General features: G+C 38.3%; 1 protein-coding gene across 2 annotated transcripts; it reads right to left on the reverse strand.

Annotated features, from left to right (window-relative positions):
* Nucleotides 1-716: 716 nt before the first annotated feature.
* On the reverse strand, nt 717-19,649 carry Ate1 (arginyltransferase 1). 2 transcript variants are annotated; one of them, XM_073957547.1, is made up of 9 exons: nt 19,369-19,649; nt 9,864-9,990; nt 9,427-9,791; nt 9,182-9,366; nt 8,668-8,817; nt 8,399-8,580; nt 8,171-8,334; nt 7,954-8,105; nt 717-1,045 (listed from the first exon to the last, which is right to left on the reverse strand). In XM_073957547.1, the coding sequence occupies exons 1-9, from the start codon at nt 19,451-19,453 to the stop codon at nt 953-955; spliced, it is 1,503 nt and encodes a 500-aa protein (XP_073813648.1). In that variant the 5' UTR covers nt 19,454-19,649; the 3' UTR covers nt 717-952. The 2 variants fall into 2 exon arrangements, with proteins under 2 accessions (XP_073813648.1, XP_073813649.1); XM_073957548.1 differs by lacking the exon at nt 8,668-8,817 and adding an exon at nt 8,866-9,012.
* Between the last annotated feature and the right edge of the window lie 1,044 nt (nt 19,650-20,693).

The following is a 20,693-nucleotide window of genomic DNA, read 5'->3' on the forward strand; positions in this document are numbered from 1 at the left end:
ATTAAATTATTACTAGTGTTGTGATTGTAAAAAGATAAATGTTTGTTATTTTACGGTAACCTAAAACAGACGCGCTCACACATGGTAAAGATAAGCGAGGGCCATATGCCGATAATCAACAACAAAAGCATCATTATGTGGGAGGAGGTACATTTCTACGTTGTAGGGATGACTTGGGGGAAGATTTTTTATACCACTTGATTGGAGTATTTTTAGACGACGTCTACAGGGAAGTCTTCACATATGACTTGAACTGAGTCTTTGCAGACGACTTGATGATTGACTTCAAGAATCCTTTAGATGGCTTTAAGGGATTCTTCCAAGACAGTACGAAGCGAGCCTTCATAGACACTTTACGAAAGTTTTCTTTCTTGATAACATGAAGCCAGTTTTCCTTAATTCAAAAGCGGTTTTATAGACGACCTAAATAGACCCTTACTAGACGACAATTTATAGACTACTTGAAGATCTTTTTATATTACTTACAAGGAGTTTTTATAGATGGGAGTCTTTAAGATGGCTTGAAGGGCATCTTAATAGGCAATTTGAATTGAGTTATTATAGTTCAGCTTGAAAAGGATTTTTGTCTTGTCTTGAGGCCATGAAACATTTCAATTTGTGAGTGAGTGTTTTTATCCAATATCCTTCTTTTTAACGAGTTTCATGTGGATGTAATTCTCTCACTTCTTTAATTAACTAAAACTACATTTGAATTCTCTGTTTAATAGATTTTTTTATTAATTTTTTTTAATTAAATTAATTTAATTTTGAAGCATTTTAACTAAATATGCAACTTAAATAGTTTTAACAATAACAATTAAATTTAAAGTAATGCATGTATATTTAATTTGTTTTTAAACAATATTATATGAATAATAATAATAATAAATGAAGTTGTTTTGGTATTCATTTCAAATGAATATATAAGTTTTTTTGTTGTTGTAGTTATTGTTTACATTTTTACATAGAGCATACGATGGGCCAATGGTTTGCCCACCAATTGGCCATATTTTAAAATTGCTGCACGTTCATGAGCCTTAGCGACCTTAAAAGATAAAGAAACGGTAGAAGAAAATCAACAGGAGAATATACGATTCTTTATAAAAACAAAAGTCATGTAAAGAAAATAAAAACAGTAGCCACAATAATCAAAATATTTGTTTGTGTGTATATTATTCAACATTGGAAGGGGTAGCATAAAAGTAAAATCTCATTGCTATATGTGAAAAGAAGACCCAACACTGCGGCTGCTACGATTTTGCCAAAAGCATGTTTGCCCTTATCTCAATGAGCCTAAAAGTATGCAATCGATTTTCCACAAATTCTTCAAGATTGTTTTACGAGGGGCCTTAGCCAAGTTTTTATCAATTAAACATTGTTGCAAGATATAATATAAGCTTTTGTATTAAGAATTCCTTAACTTTAAATCGTATTTAACTTAAAACGAAATATTTTTGTATGAATTAATACACAATACCAATTTACCTTAAATATTCTGTTCCTTATAGCATCCAACAAGTTATTCGATTTCTGTGAAATGTTTTGTATGTTCATATTAGAAATTGTGTGTTTTAATTCCAACTAAACTTGCCATACAAAGAAGGTGTAGAATAAAAAAAGACGATACAAAAGCAAACAAAAACGAACAAGAAAAAAACGTAGGCATGCATATAAAGTTGTGGCGAACATGCAAAAACTATCAACATAATAAAAGGTCCTAAATAGGGAACACAATTACTTAACGATGAAGCTATAAGTTTGAGGAATCTTATTGAACCATCCTCTTTTCACTAAATAGAGATTTTACATATAATATATTTTTTAAACATAATATATGTTGATTATAGATGACCAAATCTGTTCCGGCGAATAAAAAGAATCTTAAAAGACAATTAAATAAATAAAAAACATCATGAGCCTTTATTAACCTTACGGAGTCTTACAGGTGTCTCAGTAATCACGATCGAAATCGTTTTCATGGAAATAATAGTTTTGGACACAATATATGTTAAGACCAAATATTTTTGGTCGTCTATAAAGGCTCCCTTCAGGTCGTCTATAAAGACTCCCTTTTCGTCGTCTATTAAGAACGTCCTGGTCGTTTGTAATGACTCCCTTATGGTCGTGGATGCATTCATTATAACGCTTATAACTTATAATAATTATAATGCTTATAACTTTAAAAAGATATAACCTAGTATTATATAAATATACTAGCTGCTGTTGAAGAATATTCTGTAGCTGGTATTTAATGCCAACTTTTTACCCGTCATGCTCCGGATCATGACGTGTAAGCGATGCCTACGTAATGGGCAGCTCAGTACGTTGTGATGGTTACAAAGGATCGCACCAGATGTGGAGGTGGGGGATTAGCTTTCCTTTTGCACCAGTCTGTTCAATACAGACCTATCTCGCTTGAGCCTGCCGTACATGGAATGTATGGGGGTAGCAGTCAGGTGTGGAACTGCCGAGAACGTATACATCCCGTCGAGAAATAGCTGTATCCCTGATTATAGGCCTGACATTAGCCCGCTCTTGCAAGGTCATAATCGTCTGGTCCTGCGGAATTTTAATGCGCATCATGAGATGTGGCATTCGGCCCTCGGAAACGACCAGAGAGGTACAGCGCTGGCTGAGCAGATTCATAGCTCACGTTTTGCACGGTCAATGAGGACGCCCCTACCAGAATTAGATGAGAGTGTCACAGTTCGCCTGACATAACCATCGTGTCACCTGGTCTGACAAATGACGTTACCTGGCAACCCGTCATTTCACTTGGGTCAGACCATCTCCCCATAATTGTCTCCTTTAGCAGAGCACCCGACTTCATCACCTCTGAACGCCGCACGTTCGGTCAATCATAAAAAAACTGATTGGCCGAGTTTCAGAGAGTTCACCAATCACCGCTTCAGAGAATTGCCCAATCCTTCTGATGTTCGGGTAGCGGAAAATACGTTCCGGGACATCATCACTGCTGCAGCCGCTTGCCATATCCCTGCTGGTCGAATACCTGAAGTAAGACCAGCAGAGGCTACGGGATTAGCAAATGAGCGTGATGAGCTTCGTCGTATCAACCCCAATGACCCCAGAGTCAGGGAGCTGACACTGGAAGTTAACAGGTTGGTCGGCGAGCATAAGCGGAACAAATGGTTAAATCATCTGAAGAGCTGGAACATTGGAGCCGGTATAGGTGAATTGTGGGCAACGGTTAAGGCACTCTCGAACCCTGGAAGAAGGGAAGATAGGACCTCAGTCACGTTTGGTGACGTTACGTTGACTGACCCGAAGAGGTGCGAAAGTAGTTTCAATCGACAGTTTGTCGAGCATCCCGAGAGTGACAGGGCGAAGAGAAGAGTATTACGTCGCATCAGATCTCTTCCTGCCGAGGATGAACCACCACAATTTACAATGGATGATGTTGCCAATGCCATCAGGAACGCTAAATCATCCAAAGCGTTGGGCCCTGATGGAATCTCCATGGTAATGTTGAAGCAGCTGGATGAGCCGGGAGTCGAGTATCTCAACAGTCTTCAACTTGTCGCTAGCCACCCTCGTTGTTCCCGAAGTCTGAAAAGGTGGGCAGGGTGGTCCCACTACGGAAGCCAGGCAAGGATGCCAGCAAAAGTGAATCGCACAGACCGAGTTCGCTTTTGTCGCCCGTAGCAAAGACACTTGAGGCCTTGCTCCTCCCCAGTATCAGAAATAGCTATCAAGTTGCCGATCATCAGCATGGATTCCGTAAGCAGCACAGCACGACAACAGCGCTGCACGCCATTACCACATATATCTGTAAAGGACTCAACCAGAGACGGGCGTGCGATAGAACAGTGATGGTGGCGCTTGACTTATCAAAAGCCTTTGATACAGTCAGGCACTCCACGTTGTTTGAGGACATTGAGCAGACCACCCTCCGGCCAAGCTTGAAACGTTGGATAGTCAACTATATGTGTGGACGCCAGTCGTACGTGGAATTCAGGAATAAGAAGTCCAAATCCCCTAGGGGTCACATTCGACACTATCTTCACGTAGTGCGCGCACGCCACAGCGACAAACCATAAATAAGGAACAAGGTCCTCAAGTCCCTAGCCGGCAGCACTTGGGGTGCAGATAAAGATACATTGTTGACCGCATATAACGCGATAGGTTGGTCTGTGGTAAGCTATGCGGCGCCAGTCTGGTCCCTGAGATTTTGTGATACGAATTGGAAAAAGATTCAAACTTGCCAATGGACCATCTACTTGAGGAGGCAAAGATTCTTCCAGTAAAGCAACACAATGAGATGCTTTCGTTGCAGTACCTGCTTGGATGTTACCGTGGAGCCATCCCAATCACCATCTGGGTAGGCCCGACACATACAGGCAGATCAGGAAGGATAGCCATGCTCTAGAGGGAGAGGTCCAACGATACAGGAGAGAACCCCTAGATCAACAAGCGTATCAAGCAGGTTTAAATAGTATTCACACGGATGCAGTTGCCAAGGCCTTAAACAATTATAGTGTGAATTAAGTCCTCGAAATACATCCCCCATCTATTGCGACTGAGGAGCGTCAGCTGCCCCGACAAACTAGAGTAGTTTTGGCTCAACTACGCTCGGGATATTGCAGTCGCCTAAATTGTTATTGGGCGGAAATCGACCGTGTCGTGCAAGACATCTGCCCATTATGTGGCATGGGCCCGCACGACACAAAACACCTTTTCAACTGCCCAGCCAAACCTACTCATCGAACTCCAGTGGATCTGTGGTTACATCCCATCGAAGCAGCCACTTTCCTGGAACTGGAGATAGACCCAGAGCCAGTTTGAATAGAAGAACGAACTTACAAACATAATAACAAACACTGTTACAACAACAACAACATGCCATTCTCTAATTGCAGTACTTGCTCGGGTGTAACTGTGAGAGTCATACCAATCACCATATGGTTGGAATAGGACCTCCCCACCCAGTCGTGTCAGCAGAGATAATAATGCTTTAGAAAGGTCCAGCGTTACAAGTGATAACCCCTAGATCAGCAAGGCTATTAAGCACGCTTGAATAGCATTCCGACACCAGATGCAGTCGCATATGCCATAAACAACTATCGTGTGAATGCGGTGCTCAGCGAACATCCCCCATCTATCGCAGCTGAGGAGCGTCAGCTGCCACGACAAACCAGAGTAGTTTTGGGTCAGCTATGCTCGGGATAGTCAAGCCGTCTAAGTTCCTATATGACTAGGGTCGATGACACCGAGCAAAACATGTGCCCATGCGGTACAGGCCCGCACGACACACTGAATCTTTTCAGCTGCCCTGCCAAACCTAATTAACTAACTCCAGTAGCTTTGTCGCTAAAATCCATGGAAGAAACCACATTTCTAGAACTGTAGGTAAACCCAGAGCCAGATTAAACAGAAAAACTAACTTAGAAACAAATATGTAATAAATATACTGTTACAACAACAACAGAGTGGCGGGGCAAATAGAAGAGCATAACGTCATATAATTAGGACAACCTTGAATAAAAATCCGTGTGGAATTTGTTTCCTTTTCCAAAATTTTTATAATCTCAGCATTTATGCCTCATCGAAATAATGGTTTTAGACCCCAAGAATATTTGGACGAAATGTGTTTCAGACAGTTTGGAGTTGATTTAGTCATGTCTGTCTGGCTGGCTGTTGCGCACGATAACTCTTGAACGGATGAACCGATTCGTTTCAAATTTTCGTAATATTTTGTCCAAACTAAGTTCAAGTTCGAAGATGAGCTATATCGGTCCACTCCTTCCGGTAGCTCCCCCACAAAAGTTCCAAAATGTTCTGAAAAGTTGTGCGCACGATAACTCTTGAAGGAAGTAACCGATTTGTTCCATACTTTGCACATCGTGAAATTTCTACCAGACTTAGATGAGGTTCCAATCTGGACTCAGTCGGTCCACTCCTTCGGGTACCTCCCACAACAAATGTCGGAAAAGTTCAGTTTAGGGCCTGTTCTCGAATCTCTTTGATTTTTGTTGTAGCAACTTGTATTCACTGCCCCCCCATACGACGGTACAAGTTTCATCAGGGGCAAGTCCATACTTCCTGAGAAATTAGCCTGAAAAGTTGGAGTTGGAGCGCAAGATAACTCTCGACCGGATCCGGTACCCCCCACAAAAGTTCGAAAATGTTCGCTAAAATGGTACGCGCGATATGTCATAGACATAGCAACCGATTTGACCCAGACTTTGGATCTCTAAATATTGTCGAAACTTAGTTTATGTTCAAATTTTAGTACCACCCACACAAATGTTCAACATTTTTGTGTGGTTAACGGTCTGTTCGAGGATCCTTTGGACATTTTTACCGAAGGGTTTCCAAGCGGCCCTGTTTACAGCGATATTATGTTTTTCGTAGGCTAGTAAGGTAAAAGAGCCCTATCTGTAGATATCTCCGCAAATTTTTGAGGTTTAATCCTATCCATGTTTGTGTCGGTTCATATGCCCAAAATTTTGAAATCCCCTAATAAATACATAATTTTTGTTTTTGTAAAAAAAAAGTATTTCAATCCACACAGCTGAGGGTATATCTCTGTCGGCAAAGCCGACTGATACCTGTTTATTTCCATATTAATGTCCAATAAGGGAACAATTTTGTCCATTCGGCAAGAATATTCCATAATTAAGGGATTCTCGTAGTTTAACGATTTAAAGTATTAATTTTAAAAGAATTTAAGTTTTTAAAATTATTTTCCGCGCGAAGAATTCCGAGCGAAATATTGATGATTGCCCTGATTATCTCTTCCAGCAGTTTACGATGGTTGGTGTTGCAACTTCCATTCGGAACGCTAAATCATCAAGAGTTGGACCCATAAAATTTCAACCTGTCGCTAGCAAAAGCCTATGATACAGCCCGCGGAAACTGGATATTGAACCAAATCCAAATTTTACAGAAATACGAACACACATACTGTGTTATTAAGTGCACCAAAGTAATTTTGTTATTAAACTTTTACCGATGACAGTTCATTTATATCAGCACAACTTTGGTTCGCAGAGTTTTAAAAAGAGTTTCACTAAATTGTATGGTAGTATGGTTCGGAGTTTATAGATAAAACAGCGTTCAACTATTTTTATTTATATGAAAATTTATTAACAAAAGCAAATGCCGGTTGTGGCTATTTCAAAACTTAAAAATTCTCGAATAAAAAAATATTGAAAATATTTGATTAATAAGAATTTCAAAAGTAAAAGGTATCTTGATTTAAACAAATTTCTCCACAAGAGGTGTGTCACTACAGTAGGGTAACATGATATTTTAAAAGTTTATAACATTTTATACAGGATTTACATGTCTCGTGCTTTCGTTCTCAGGGTATATTTCGTGAAGACAAAGATTAAGAGGACTGACTATGTGGTAAATGTAGATTCAGGGTGATTCTGTAACTAGTTAACGGCAGAATTACCGACAATCGTCCGTAAGTGGAAAATTTTAAGGGTCAATAACTGTTATTGTTACCCGATATTTTCGGTAAGTTAGCTAGCAAAATGTATCTGTCGCTAAGACTTGCCGACAAAAACATTACGGTCTTCATATGTTTACTGTTTTATTTCATAATTTTGCGTTTAAAGTTCCATTGATTTTGGACATTAGTTACAGAATCGAACTACTGAAAAGGAGCCAACTTCGAAGTATTTATTTGAGCCGACACAAATGTGGGTTTTACTAATTGTGGTGACATCGCACATTGTCCTGAATCCCAAATTTCTGGCTTATGAGAAAAACATATCCGCTTTTAGATGGTGAATGGTGTGATAACTCGAAATAAATCTTTTTTCTCGCATGCTAGGCGGAGTAGCCATAAATGTATCTTTTACTCCCAACAATTTTCGATAAATGTGATCCAAAGCAACTCTTTTATAATATTGCAAACAACACTACACATTACACATTTTTTTTGCACAAACAAAAAAAATTAAAGCATTGCATTATACATACCTGCTTATATTCACGATATTTCACATAAGTACTTTGATCTATCAACAGTAATACTAAATCCATATCACTTTCTTTAAACAAATTTGGATCACCGGCATTTGGATCTTCATTGAAACGTTGATATTTATTGGCTTCAAGTTTCAAACGGATCTCTGGAAAGAACAACACAAAAACTTAAATTTCAATGAAAAATATATTTTAAACAAAACACACATACCATCTGATAACGGATGCCAGGTATATGCCTCGGGACATAATAAATACGAGCCAGATAATTTGCCCTTATAACGCATTTTTTGGCAGGAATGTATATAAAAACCCATATAATAATACTTAAGGTTGGGAACGGTTTTGCTTAACTCTTGGACCAATTCAATTTCCCTGTGAGTGAGAAAGTACAAGTAAAGTTAGTACAATAAAGGTCTATGTTTGAAGCCATACCTACCTCAAAGAACTATAGGTACCCAAAGAGAGGAAATTGTAATCGGGATCATAAAAGAAATATACCGAACTAACGCAATATGGCAAGATATCAATAACAGCCACGGCAATAAGTTTATCATCCAAATAGTATTGTTGATGAAAGGAACCATATCCGGAGGGAGGTCCATCCGAAGGTTTGGAAAGCTATATTAACAAAAAAGGAAACACAGATTCATTAATATAAATGACAAATAAAATAAACAAAGAAGAAAAAATGTATTTTTATGCCACCTTCAATGGTGACCGTTGTAAAAAATCCAAATATTCTGATTCAGCATTGGGTGGATCATTATGTATACGTGTTTGATATTTCTTATATAGAGCATATGTTTGTGGTAAAGTTTTCGTAAACTCTTCACTTCTCACATGAATCATTTCAAACTGTAATAAGAAGGGAAATGTTTATTAAAATACAAATAACAAGTTTACCTTTAAGGGAGACTTGTATAGGAAGCGTTGCAACTTTTTAGGTTCTAGACGTTCTGGCTTATCATTGTGTATGGTTAGTTGATATTTACAATACAAAGCAAATGTGGTATCCGTGTAAATATTTGAACTGGAAGGTACTAGAACAATCTGTAAAAAGGTGAAATGGAATACATAGTTGTTTTGAGGAGTTACATTGCAAAACAAAACAAAACAGAAAAAGAATGTGTCTAAAATCTACAAAACATCCTTTCTACCTAAAAATGTTGCAAGCTATCATACACACATACAAAACACACATAAATCACAAAATACTTACCCTAAGTTTATGTTTGTCATCGGGTTTTGCCTCATTGAGAAATTCTTTTAGGGATTTCTCTTGATTCTTGGGAGGTTTCTTTTCAATCACAGCTGGTAAGCCCTTGGCGGCTTGTTTGGCCAATTTGCGTTCCAAACGCATTTGTTTGGCCTTCTTGCAGGGCGGTTTAGAACCATCACTATCAGCTAAAAAAAATTATGTAAAAAATTAAATCAAATTTCAAAATATCGTAATGTCAGCCATACATTTCCTACTGTTATTTGGAGTATCATCTTCTGCTGATTTTTTATTCGGCTTTTGTACATCCAAATTTGGTGTTTTCTCTTTTGCTGCGGCAATGTTATCGGAATTCTTGTCCTCATTGGCTTTTGCAAATTGTTCCAAATTGATATCTTTCAGAGGAACATTTGGCGCTTGTACTTCTTCACGTATACCACAACCCATGGTTTCATTGCTGCCACCATGTCCATCCCCCATGGCATTACCATTTGTATTTGGTGTAGATTGCCCCTCTTCATTTTTATCCCTTTTACCATCGCGCAGAAAACGATTCATACGTTTTATAATTTTCTTATGAGATTTGGATAACTTAAATTCCGATACATCACATCTGCAAAGAAAAAAAAGATAGTGTAGAAATTAATTTGTTGTATGATTGGTGCAAAATCAAATGTGCATTTACTTGATGGTATAATGGGGACAACACGTTGTTGTATTGTCTTGTTTATAACAATAGTGGCCACTGCGACGCCAGCCACGATCAATTAAATCCTGATAATCCCGAGGAGTCATGATGTAAGCGTGCATGCCTGAAAAAAAATTGAAAATTGTTTAGAATATTTTTCAGAACATATCAGAGCAATACAATATAGTTTCGACTTCGTTATTAAGGCAGGGGAGGGACCCCTCTAGCGACACCTAGCGTTAGAACTCCACCACTAGATCCAACCTATCTTCACCTATCGTCAAATCCCAGAGAGGGCTCAACAAAAATACAAGTTGATCCTTGTGAATGATGATGAGCTCTTCGCGATCAGGAAGGCAGTAGTTTTGGTAGTGATGTAATCAGTTTTTTCACATCCCCAAACCTAATCTAACACTAATACCTGACCTATTAAATAGATACACATATTATTAATATTAATGCAAAACTGTTTTTGTGCATGAAGGCCACTCACTTTTAACATAGCCCAATTTATGTACATGTAGTTATTTATAGTTTCAATTTATAAACATTCAATACACAGAACGTCATTCAAACCAAATTATACATGCATTGGGAAATTAACTTAATATAGCGGTAATAGTGCATAGGACCATAAACATAAATATTTATAAAGCAATTAGAACACATTCGATTTTTCTACTTTCTAAATATTACTGGAAACATTTTCAACTATACATAGCAAGCTCTCAATTATACAATTGTGAAAATTTGAGGGGCACCTGTTTAGACCACCGTCAACAATACGTTCTCTGTGGGAGTTGAGAATGCTACTGTAAACGGGCCTTAGTTGGTCCTGAATGAAATGATTTCGCTTTCGAGGTGTTGTATGTCCTTACGATAGCACCCAACGGCATTACCAATGCGTCTAGTTCACTGGTGTTCAAAATATTTCGTGCAACCATGGCAGACGAAAATAAAGAGGGAACACGTGTTTATACTTTTTGGTATATGGACGAGCATCTCGTGGTCTTCCATTACAACGTAATGGTTAGGATGACTCGGCTGATAACATGCCAGAAGGAATTCTTAGTCAGCTATGTAGTATGTTGCCTGACTGAAAGCATCCTGGTGTAGATTATCCACATTTGTCATCTGAACGCAATTTATTTTTAATCAATCAATATTTGTTGACGTTTATAGGATTCAGCATTGTTGCCACTCAGGAAGGGGCGGCATAATTAAAGACAGATCGACCATTGGCCTTATATGTGGCTATCAGTGTCTCCTTATTATTGGTCAGCTAATGCTTTTAGAACTTTTTTTTCCTGGATTTTACCTTCTTGTTAATGTGGTTGCCGTGAGAAGAAAAGAGACGGAGATTATCTGCCCCCATAGGCGACGAAAATATCAAGCTATGTGTTGATTTCTCTCGTAGAGGAAGTGAGTTGGTTGTTGTTGTAACAGCGTTTTTATTATGTTTATATGTTCGTTCCTCTGTTCAATCTGGCTCTGGGTCTATCTCCAGTTACAGAAAAATGGCTGCTTCGATGGGATGTAACCACATATCCACTGGAGTTAGATGGGTAATTTTGGCGGGGCAGTTAAAAAGGTGTTGGGGTGTCGTGCGAGCCCATGCCGCATACTGGGCAAATGTCTTGCACGGCGCGATCGATTTCCGCCCAATACGAATTTAGGCGACTGCAATATCGCGAGCGTAGTTGAGCCAAAACTACTCTGGTTTGTCGTGGCAGCTGACGCTCCTCAGCTGCGATAGATGGAGGATGTACTCCGAGTACTTTATTCACACTATAATTGCTTAAGGCCTTGGCAACTGCGTCCGTGTGAATGCTATTCAATCCTGCTTGTTGATCTGGGGGTTCTCTCCTGTATCGTTGGACCTCTCCCTCTAGAGCATGGATATCCTTCCTGATCTCCCTGAATGGGCCGGGCCTACCCACAAGATGGTGATTGGGATGGCTCACACGATAACATCCAAGCAGGTACTGCAACGAAAGCATCTCATTGTGTTGCTTTACAGGAAGAATTTTTGCCTCCTCATGTAGATGGTCCACTGAAGATTTGAGGAGGCAACCTGTCGCTGTTCTCATGGCGGTATTCTGGGAAGTTTGAATCTTTTTCCAGTTCGTATCACACAATCTCGGGGACCAGACTGGAGCCGCATAGCTTACCACAGACCGACCTATCGCGTTATACGTGGCCAACAAGGTTTCTTTATCTGCAACCCAACTGCTCCCGGCAAGGGACTTGAGGACCTTGTTCCTACTTTTCAACTTGTCGCAGAATGTGACCCCTAAAATTTTAGGGCAGTTTGTGGTCGGAATTCTGCTACCGTCGACCACGACATTCAACTCACGTCCAAACTGCGCTGTCCATGTGTCCAGAGTGGCTGTAGATTTTGTGGCGGAAATCTGCATATTCCTCGAATGGAAAAAGGTGGTAAGATCGGTTAAATAGTTCTTCAGTCTCTCACAGATGTCATCAGGATAGGTACCCGACGCCAGGATCGTGCAATCATCCGCATAACGTCACGATCTCAATGCCGTCTGGAGGGGGTGGAATACAGGAGAGGTAGAGGTTAAACAGTTCCGGAGATATCACCCACCTTGGGGAACTCCCTGTTTCACTCTACGGGGTTTGGACTTCTTATTCCTGAATTTCACGTACGACTGGCGTGCACACATATAGTTGACTATCCAACGTTTCAAGCTTGGCCGGAGGGTTGTCTACTCAATGTCCTCAAACAGCGTGGAGTGCCTGACTGTATCAAAGGCTATTGATAAGTCAAGCTCCACCATCACTGTTCTATCGCACGGCCGTCTCTGGTTGAGTCCTTTACAGATATATGTGGTAATGGCGTGCAGCGCTGTCGTCGTGCTGTGCTGCTTACGGAATCCATGCTGATGATCGGCAACTTGATAGCTATTTCTGATACTGGGGAGGAGCAAGTCCTCAAGTGTCTTTGCTACGGGCGATAAAAGCGAAATCGGTCTGTACGATTCACTTATGCTGGCATCCTTGCCTGGCTTCCGTAGTGGGACCACACTGCCCATTTTCCAGACTTCGGGAACAACGAGGGTGGCTAGCGACAAGTTAAAGACTTTGGTGAGATACTCGACTCCCGGCTCATCCAGCTGCTTCAACACTACCATGGAGATTCCGTCAGGGGCCAACGCTTTAGATGATTTAGCGTTCCTGATGGCATTGGCAACATCATCCATTGTAAATTGTGGTGTTTCATCCTCGGCAGAAAGAGATCTGATGCGACGTAATACTCTTCTCTTCGCCCTGTCACTCTCGGGATGCTCGACAAACTGTCGATTGAAATTACTTGCGCACCTCTTCGGGTCAGTCAACGTAACGTCGCCAAACGTGACTGAGGTCCTATCTTCCCTTCTTCCAGGGTTCGAGAGTGACTTAACCGTTGCCCACAATTCACCTATACCGGCTCCAATGTTGCAGCTCTTCAGATGATTTAACCATTTGGCCCGCTTATGCTCGCCGACCAGCCTTGTTAACTTCCAGTGTTAGCTCCCTGACTCTGGGGTCATTGGGGTTGATACGACGAAGCTCATCACGCTCATTTGCTAATCTCGTCGCCTCTGCTGGGAAATTTGGTCTTACTTCGGGTATTCGACCAGCAGAGGGATATGGCGAGCGGCTGCAGCAGTGATGATGTCCCGGAACGTCCTTTCCATGTTCGATTATGCCATATTTGGACCTTTAGCTTCGGCGAAAGCTTTCCTACCATTAAGGAAATTATCATTCAAATGGGTGACATCTTTTGGAAGGTTGAATGATCGACGTATCGAATGCTTTGGTCGCCTAATTGATAACTCTAGTCAGATAGGTCAAGCCTGTTGCAGCAAGCTTTTTTAAAATGAGCATTGAAATGCCATAAGTTTTAACCTCACTTGATGTAAAGGTAATATGTTGGTAATATGTTGCAGATCTCTTTTGAAACTCTTGCATCTCCGGATAACGGACCGCTTGATCCCGTTCTGCAAAGATGGAAATTCAATAGCATACTTTTTTGGCTTCAGAACACTGGACGTTATCGATCGAAGGCCATAGCATGAGGATTTTTATTTAACTCTGTACTTGACTTAGTACTTCAGATGATCCAACCGTTGGAAATGCCTGTGCTCAAGAACAAGCACGTCTATCCTGGCACACAGCTGCTCAATTCTCCCATAATTTGGGGTTTCGGCGTGAAGTTGGTAGCATAGTTGTGCCAATCTGAATGCCCTGGATGAGAAGTTTGTTCTCATAAGAGGAATTCTGCCGGTTGGAACGAAACACTGTTTGCATGAATGTTGTAGGCTGCGGACAACAGCTCGCAATGAAATTAAGTGACCAGTGGGGGTGAGAATTAGGCACATTCTCAGGTGCAAACATTACCTCTAACGGAGGTGCAATTCGCAGTATTTTTTTCCTCAGAAACTGCAACTAAAGCTGTTAGGAACTTATGGTCAGTCAGCGCGGAAACCTGGCTCAATATTGACTACACATAAAATGTGTGTTCCCGTACAAAAAAAAAACTTTAAAAACATTTCAAAATTTCTAAAATAGTAGACTCTTGGAGGTTGTGGAAAAGACCAAATGTGTCCTGGAAGTTCTCGGGAATCTGATACTCCTGTGAGAGTAATTTAGAATTGCAATAGAACGGACTTCGTTATTGAATTTTTAGGTACGAAAATAACCTTTGAAGTAGTCGGAATTCTCGCATACATAGCTTTTTGTACTTTAAAGGCCCATATCTGGGAATGTATAGACTTCTCCGAGATAAAAGAAATATGTTCTTGTGTTCAGTAAAAACCCCCAATCTGTAATAAAAATTTCAGAAAAATTGCGAGGTCGCCCCTACACCCTACTTATGTCCAAAATTTTCTTATTTTCACTTTCCCCAATTTAAAATTTTTTTTTAGTATTGAAAAACAAAATAGAAGACGTCATCCCAAACAAAAAACGCCAACCCTCCTAATTGTGAGACCGGGCACCGTCAAAATGTTGTTTATTGCTGTAGTATGCAATACCAACAAATTAGTTATGTGCTTTTTCGTCGAGAATTGACGAACGCATAGCAGTGGGAAAAATTTGGTTTTGTTTGCAAGTGAAGTTGCTAGAGTTTAGGTAGTGCCAAAGAAATTCTCGATCAGAGTGTTTCTTTGCGCACGTATCTATTTGAGCTAGCAATTGACACTTGGGTATAAAAAGTTTCTTGTTGAAAAACAAGAAATAAGGGAACTGATGAAGATCTGTGGCGAGATCTGAAACTATAGTCTTCCCTGCCTTACCCCTTGGTAAACATCGCCAATTTTTTCCCACTAATAAATTAAATTTGTTTTAATAAAATATTAAAACAACGACTATGGGATTAAGCCTGACTATTTTGAAAAACAAAATAGAAGTCGTCATCCCAAACAAAAAAAACGCCAACCCTCCTATTAATTTTTTTTCTAATTTATTAATCGAGCTTTATGAACTATAATGCAAGTGAAAAAGGAAAGCCGACGATTCGAACCCACCACTATGTGACATGCATGTTTCGCCTTCGGTAAACTTTCACTTTCCTTTTTCACTTGAATTATAGTAGATCATAAAGCTCGATTAATAAATTAAAAAAAAACAAGTAAGAACAGACTATAGTCGGACGGGGCCGACCATGTGATACCCTATACCACTAAACGCGTCTTCTTGGGATAAAGTTATAAGATGTGCATTAGAAATTTTACCAATTTTCACACAAAAGTTTTGATCAATTTAACCCGCTAAATATTATCCGATCATACCGTTGACTTGCACGCTACTTCTTCATCTCAAACCAAAACTACGTTTAAAATTTCGCGCCGATCGGACTATTATTGCGACCTACAGAGCGGCTACAAAATCGAGCAAAAATTTTGTTTTTGGTCCATTTCATCCCTTTAACATTTCACGATCATCGCCAAAAACTAATCAGTTCTATTCTGGTCCAAACCCGACCTCCATACTAAATTTCGTGACAATCGGTCCATAATTGCGGCCTCTAGCTTGATTACAATTTTTAATGGACGGACAGACGGACGGACGGACGGACGGACACACATCGCTAAATCGCTTTATCTCGTCGAGATATGAAGTTTGGTATACCACATGAGGGGTCTACGACGAATATTTCGCGGCGTTACATGAATTTTTGGGAAAACAAACTTATTATACCCTTTTCCACATTGTGGTATAGGGTATAATTAATACTAAAAAAAATGATCTTCGCCTAAAAAGGCAACATTTTCAAATTAATAATTTTTTATTTTCATATTTATGTCCGAAAAGGGAATATTTTTGTCGATTCGGTAAGAATATTCCATAATTAAATGATTTTAGTAGTTTTCAAAATCTTAAATTATTAATTTTAAAATAATTTTACTTTTTAAAATTATTTTCCGTGCGGAAAATTCCGAGGGTAATATTCATGATAACCCTGTATATTTCCCCAATTGTTTATTTTAATGGCATACATCTCGGGAAGTAATGACTTCTCATATGTGCCTTTTTAGGACAATATAAGGCAAACAAATTCAAAAAATCTGGAGATAATTTGCTGTTAACTATTAGTTCTTGGTTTGCTCCTAAATCTGATATTCGCACATACATTAGTGGGATCAAAAATTAGTTATTTTCACCACCGCTGTATTTTATTTTGCACTTAAATCAATATTCTTGGGTTCCAGGCAATCCGATACATGGCATGGAACAGTCACATAACAATCAAACTCAACACGATCCCACAATTCTTGTTTGTGAAGACATGAATTAACGGTAAGTTCAAAAATCTCATATATTAAATGTTCTGTTCAGTATTTATTAAAAATATAATTGATAAAATGTATTTTTGTGCCTCTAATTTATGTCAATACACCAAGCTGTTGTTTAAGGCACGTGTTTAAAATTATAAAAATAAAATTAGGCAAAACGTATTTACAGTACAGCAATGATTCGTTTTTATTTAATCATTATTTACTGCTAACACAAGGAAAAATAAATTAAATCAAAACGATATTTTGCCCATTTTCTGTTTGGGTTTATCTTAAAATATGTAGTTTGAACTTTTTTCTCTCTATACCTCTCTCACTTGCTTTACGTTTAAACTACAAAAAGATTTGTTTGGCCTTGACATTGGCTTATTTACATAAAATTTGTTAACAACAGCAATCTTAGCAGATTTCCTCTTCTATATTCTTTACAATCTTAGAGAGCTTACAAATAAATATCTACATTATTTATGTTTGGTAACTACTTTTGAAAAAAACTACAATTAATAAATAGTTGATGTGCCAGAACTGGTGCCTTTAAAATAGATTTGTCCAATGAAAACAAAAAAAAAAAACCGGCTATGATTTATAACACAAAAAATTTTTTGTTTTTGTTTTCATTCTGTTTTGGTGCGTCTCATCTTATGGGAATTATGAGTATGTTTGCGGAATTTGCTTTAAAAAAACAAATACAACACATTAAACATGTTTTATTTTTTGATTATTTAAATATTATTTTCTAATCCATTTACATATTTTTTTTACAGCGGAAACGGTTAATAAATAACGGTGTAAACCATTTGTTAAAATGAGTAAAAATTATATGTTGGGAAAAGCGTCTATGGATTTAACATGGAAAAATTTAGTTATGTTGGGCTCCTCATTCATATCAAGTGGACCAATGATATGCATCTGAACAAAAGGCATCTAATATTGAGATTCTGAATCCATGTGGAGTATTCAACTTTTGCCGAAAAACTCCTTCAGATTTTGATAAAAGATTTATACAATGAACCTGTCTAAAGCGATATGACTGGACTGTCTGAACTCAAAAACCTTTCACGAAATGCATGCGATTACGTATTGTGTCAATGTGCGAATTTCACTCTCATACAATGTCTTTGCAAAAATCATCCAATAATTACAAATTATATAAAGGAAGTATTGACATTATTTAAATAAATAAAAACAATTTAGGTCGTCTTCTTAATATTGACGTACACAGCTATCTTGAGTTCATTGAATTTAGATTTTGTTTTGATGGAAACGATGCATTCACTTTTGGGGTATTTTTAGAAAAAAAAATACAAAAATATAACAGCAAATTTTTGTTTTCTTTTGCAATAGATGGGCAGCAACAAAACACGTCATTCTCAAGGTACCTAACAACACGTAGAATGAACTCATAGAGAGGCAGGCAGTCTCATCTAATACCATACAAAGAACTTTTTCCATTAGTCACATTGTAGATACTTTCAAGTGCAACACAATACACAGCTAGCACTAAATCAATGGTGGGCAAATTGCGAGAGACTCATGTATTTTTTACACTTTTGTGTAGGTATGAGGCCGAGCATTTCTGCCCAACAGTGCACTAAATTAACTTGTTTCGTAGGTGTATTATTTACAACAAATGAAACAAAGACTTGCCACTAAACTTCCCTTCCGCTGGAAAGATGTAAGGAAATGATGATTAACCACTGACAATGTGTTAAATACAGGGAAAAAACCTTAAGGTCGGTCATTTATGTATATGTTTTATAGAGACTATCCCCCAATATGGTTCGATTATCTGCATTACAATGCATCAAGCACCTGTTTTTGCACACATCTTTATTCTACTTTTAGTAGTGGTGGCGTCGCTCACTACAAAAAGCCAACACAGAAGATGAATTACCCAGCAAAATTTGAGGGAAGGGGTTCCATGCGATGACGTGATTTCATGGCATCTTTTGAATTGGTTCAAACGAAGTCGTGAAAGGTCCGATCTTTTCATTATCATTTGTATCAATGCAAAGGAAGTCGTGAAAGATCCGATCTTTTCATCAGCTTTTGAACCCATGCAAAAGAAGTCGTGAAAGATCCGATCTTTTCATCAGCGTTTGAACCATGCATTTTGTGGTTTTATTTATAAAACTTTTTTTTTAAATATATACGATTAATTATTTACAATTGGCTTGATGTTGTCGGAGACTCGAAATCACAACCAACGTTGTTAAAACTCTCGTCGTAATGATAATGTCATTGCAAAGGGTTGGTGAAAATGACATGCCAAAACATTGGTGAAAATGACATGCCAAAGCATTGGTGTAAATGACATGCTTTGGATCCAAAAATGAATAGCATCTTTTGGGGTCCACGCTCATATAAAATTCATCGATGAAGATGCTAAAGAGATGACATGCCAACCCATGATTGAATGGAATCTTTGGCATCGAACATTTTGCTGGGTAGCCAAGAATACAACAACAACAACAAATGCTATCTATCGTCATACGTTTGTGGCTCAGATTTTCTGTTATAAAAAAGTCCTCTGTAATATAATTAAACAAAAGTGAATTAAATTGTTTAAAATTATGAAAAGAAAATTGCAAAAAACGAAAAAACGTATAGAAGGCCAATCAGAATGAACATTCATTCCGTGTTTTTCCCTTTCTATACTTCCCTTTCACGAAGGGAACACTACGCAATTAAACTTACGAACTTACCATCTCCCACAGAACATTCGACACCCTTGCAATAACCACATCTAGATTTCTGTGGTCCATAAAAATCCACGATAGTATAGTCCATAACAAGGCTTTAAATTGGATTCCTTCTTTTTTTTGGTAGTAACAATCAATTTTTCCGTGAATTACAATAAAAAAAATAACACAATAATAAGCGACGGCCAGCACAACAAACTCAACGGAACACGAATAAATAGAATCTGAGCAAAAAACGAATCTTTGCAAAACTAAGTGTTCTATAGATTGATTTTTCCAGTTGCAAAATAATTGGGTTCTACAGATGGAGCGTGTTGTTGTCTGTTTGAAGGGTTATATGGATTGAATATACGTACGTTTCATGGTACAAATACACAGGTAGCCGCATCGACAATTGTTGGCAACATAAGATGTCAAAATTTGACATCAATTCAATGCAATTGACACATTATGTTACCATCAGCTGGCATGATAATGCTACCTGTATGATTGTACCATGGTACGTTTATATCATGGTACAATAAGGAAGGTAGATGCATCGGCGAATTGCTACAACAAAGCAACTTTTTTTGTAATGTAAACTGTCAAAAAAGTTTTTAAATATTATTTGTTATACATATGTATGTATTTGTCTCCAAAATACTCCATAAATTATCTATAGGATTCAAATCCGGGGATCGGGGAGGTGTTTGAATCACTTTTGGACAGTTACATAGCATCCATTTTGGAAAAATATGTGATTTGTGCTCGGGCTCATATATTGATAAAATTGGAATGTTGTCCCAATTCCATTTTTTCAGCGCCTAAATTTCAAATTATCCTTTCAGAATGTTCCCCACACCGGAAACACTCATAAAACCCCATGGAATAACAGAGTCTCCTCTGTGCTTTACGGTTGGAATTGTGTGTTTAGGGTCAAAGACCGTATTTGCTGTACGGAAATCTTGCTTTTATCAAAGGAAATAAGGATGAGATATATTATTTAAACATTCTGAAGGATAATTTGAAATGTAGCGCTAAAAAAATGGGATTTGGGACAACATTCCAATCAAGACATGACAACAAGCACAAATCACTAATTTTTCGAGAATGGATGCAATATAACTATCCAAAAGTGATTCAAATGCCTCCCCGATCCACGGATTTGAATCCTATGGGCAATTTATGGAGTATTTTGGAAACAAATATAAGAAGTCATAACATCTACAGTATAGAAATCCTTAAAAATGCCTTGCAATGAGAATGGGGAAAAATTCAGATACACATAGCCCATAAAGTCTGCGTTCACCTTACTAGTTTTCAAAAATGATGCTAAAACTTTAATAAAT

Source organism: Musca autumnalis, unplaced genomic scaffold (assembly GCF_047663935.1).
Source record: "Musca autumnalis isolate F117 unplaced genomic scaffold, ASM4766393v1 scaffold_5, whole genome shotgun sequence".
Taxonomy (NCBI): Eukaryota; Metazoa; Arthropoda; class Insecta; order Diptera; family Muscidae; genus Musca; species Musca autumnalis.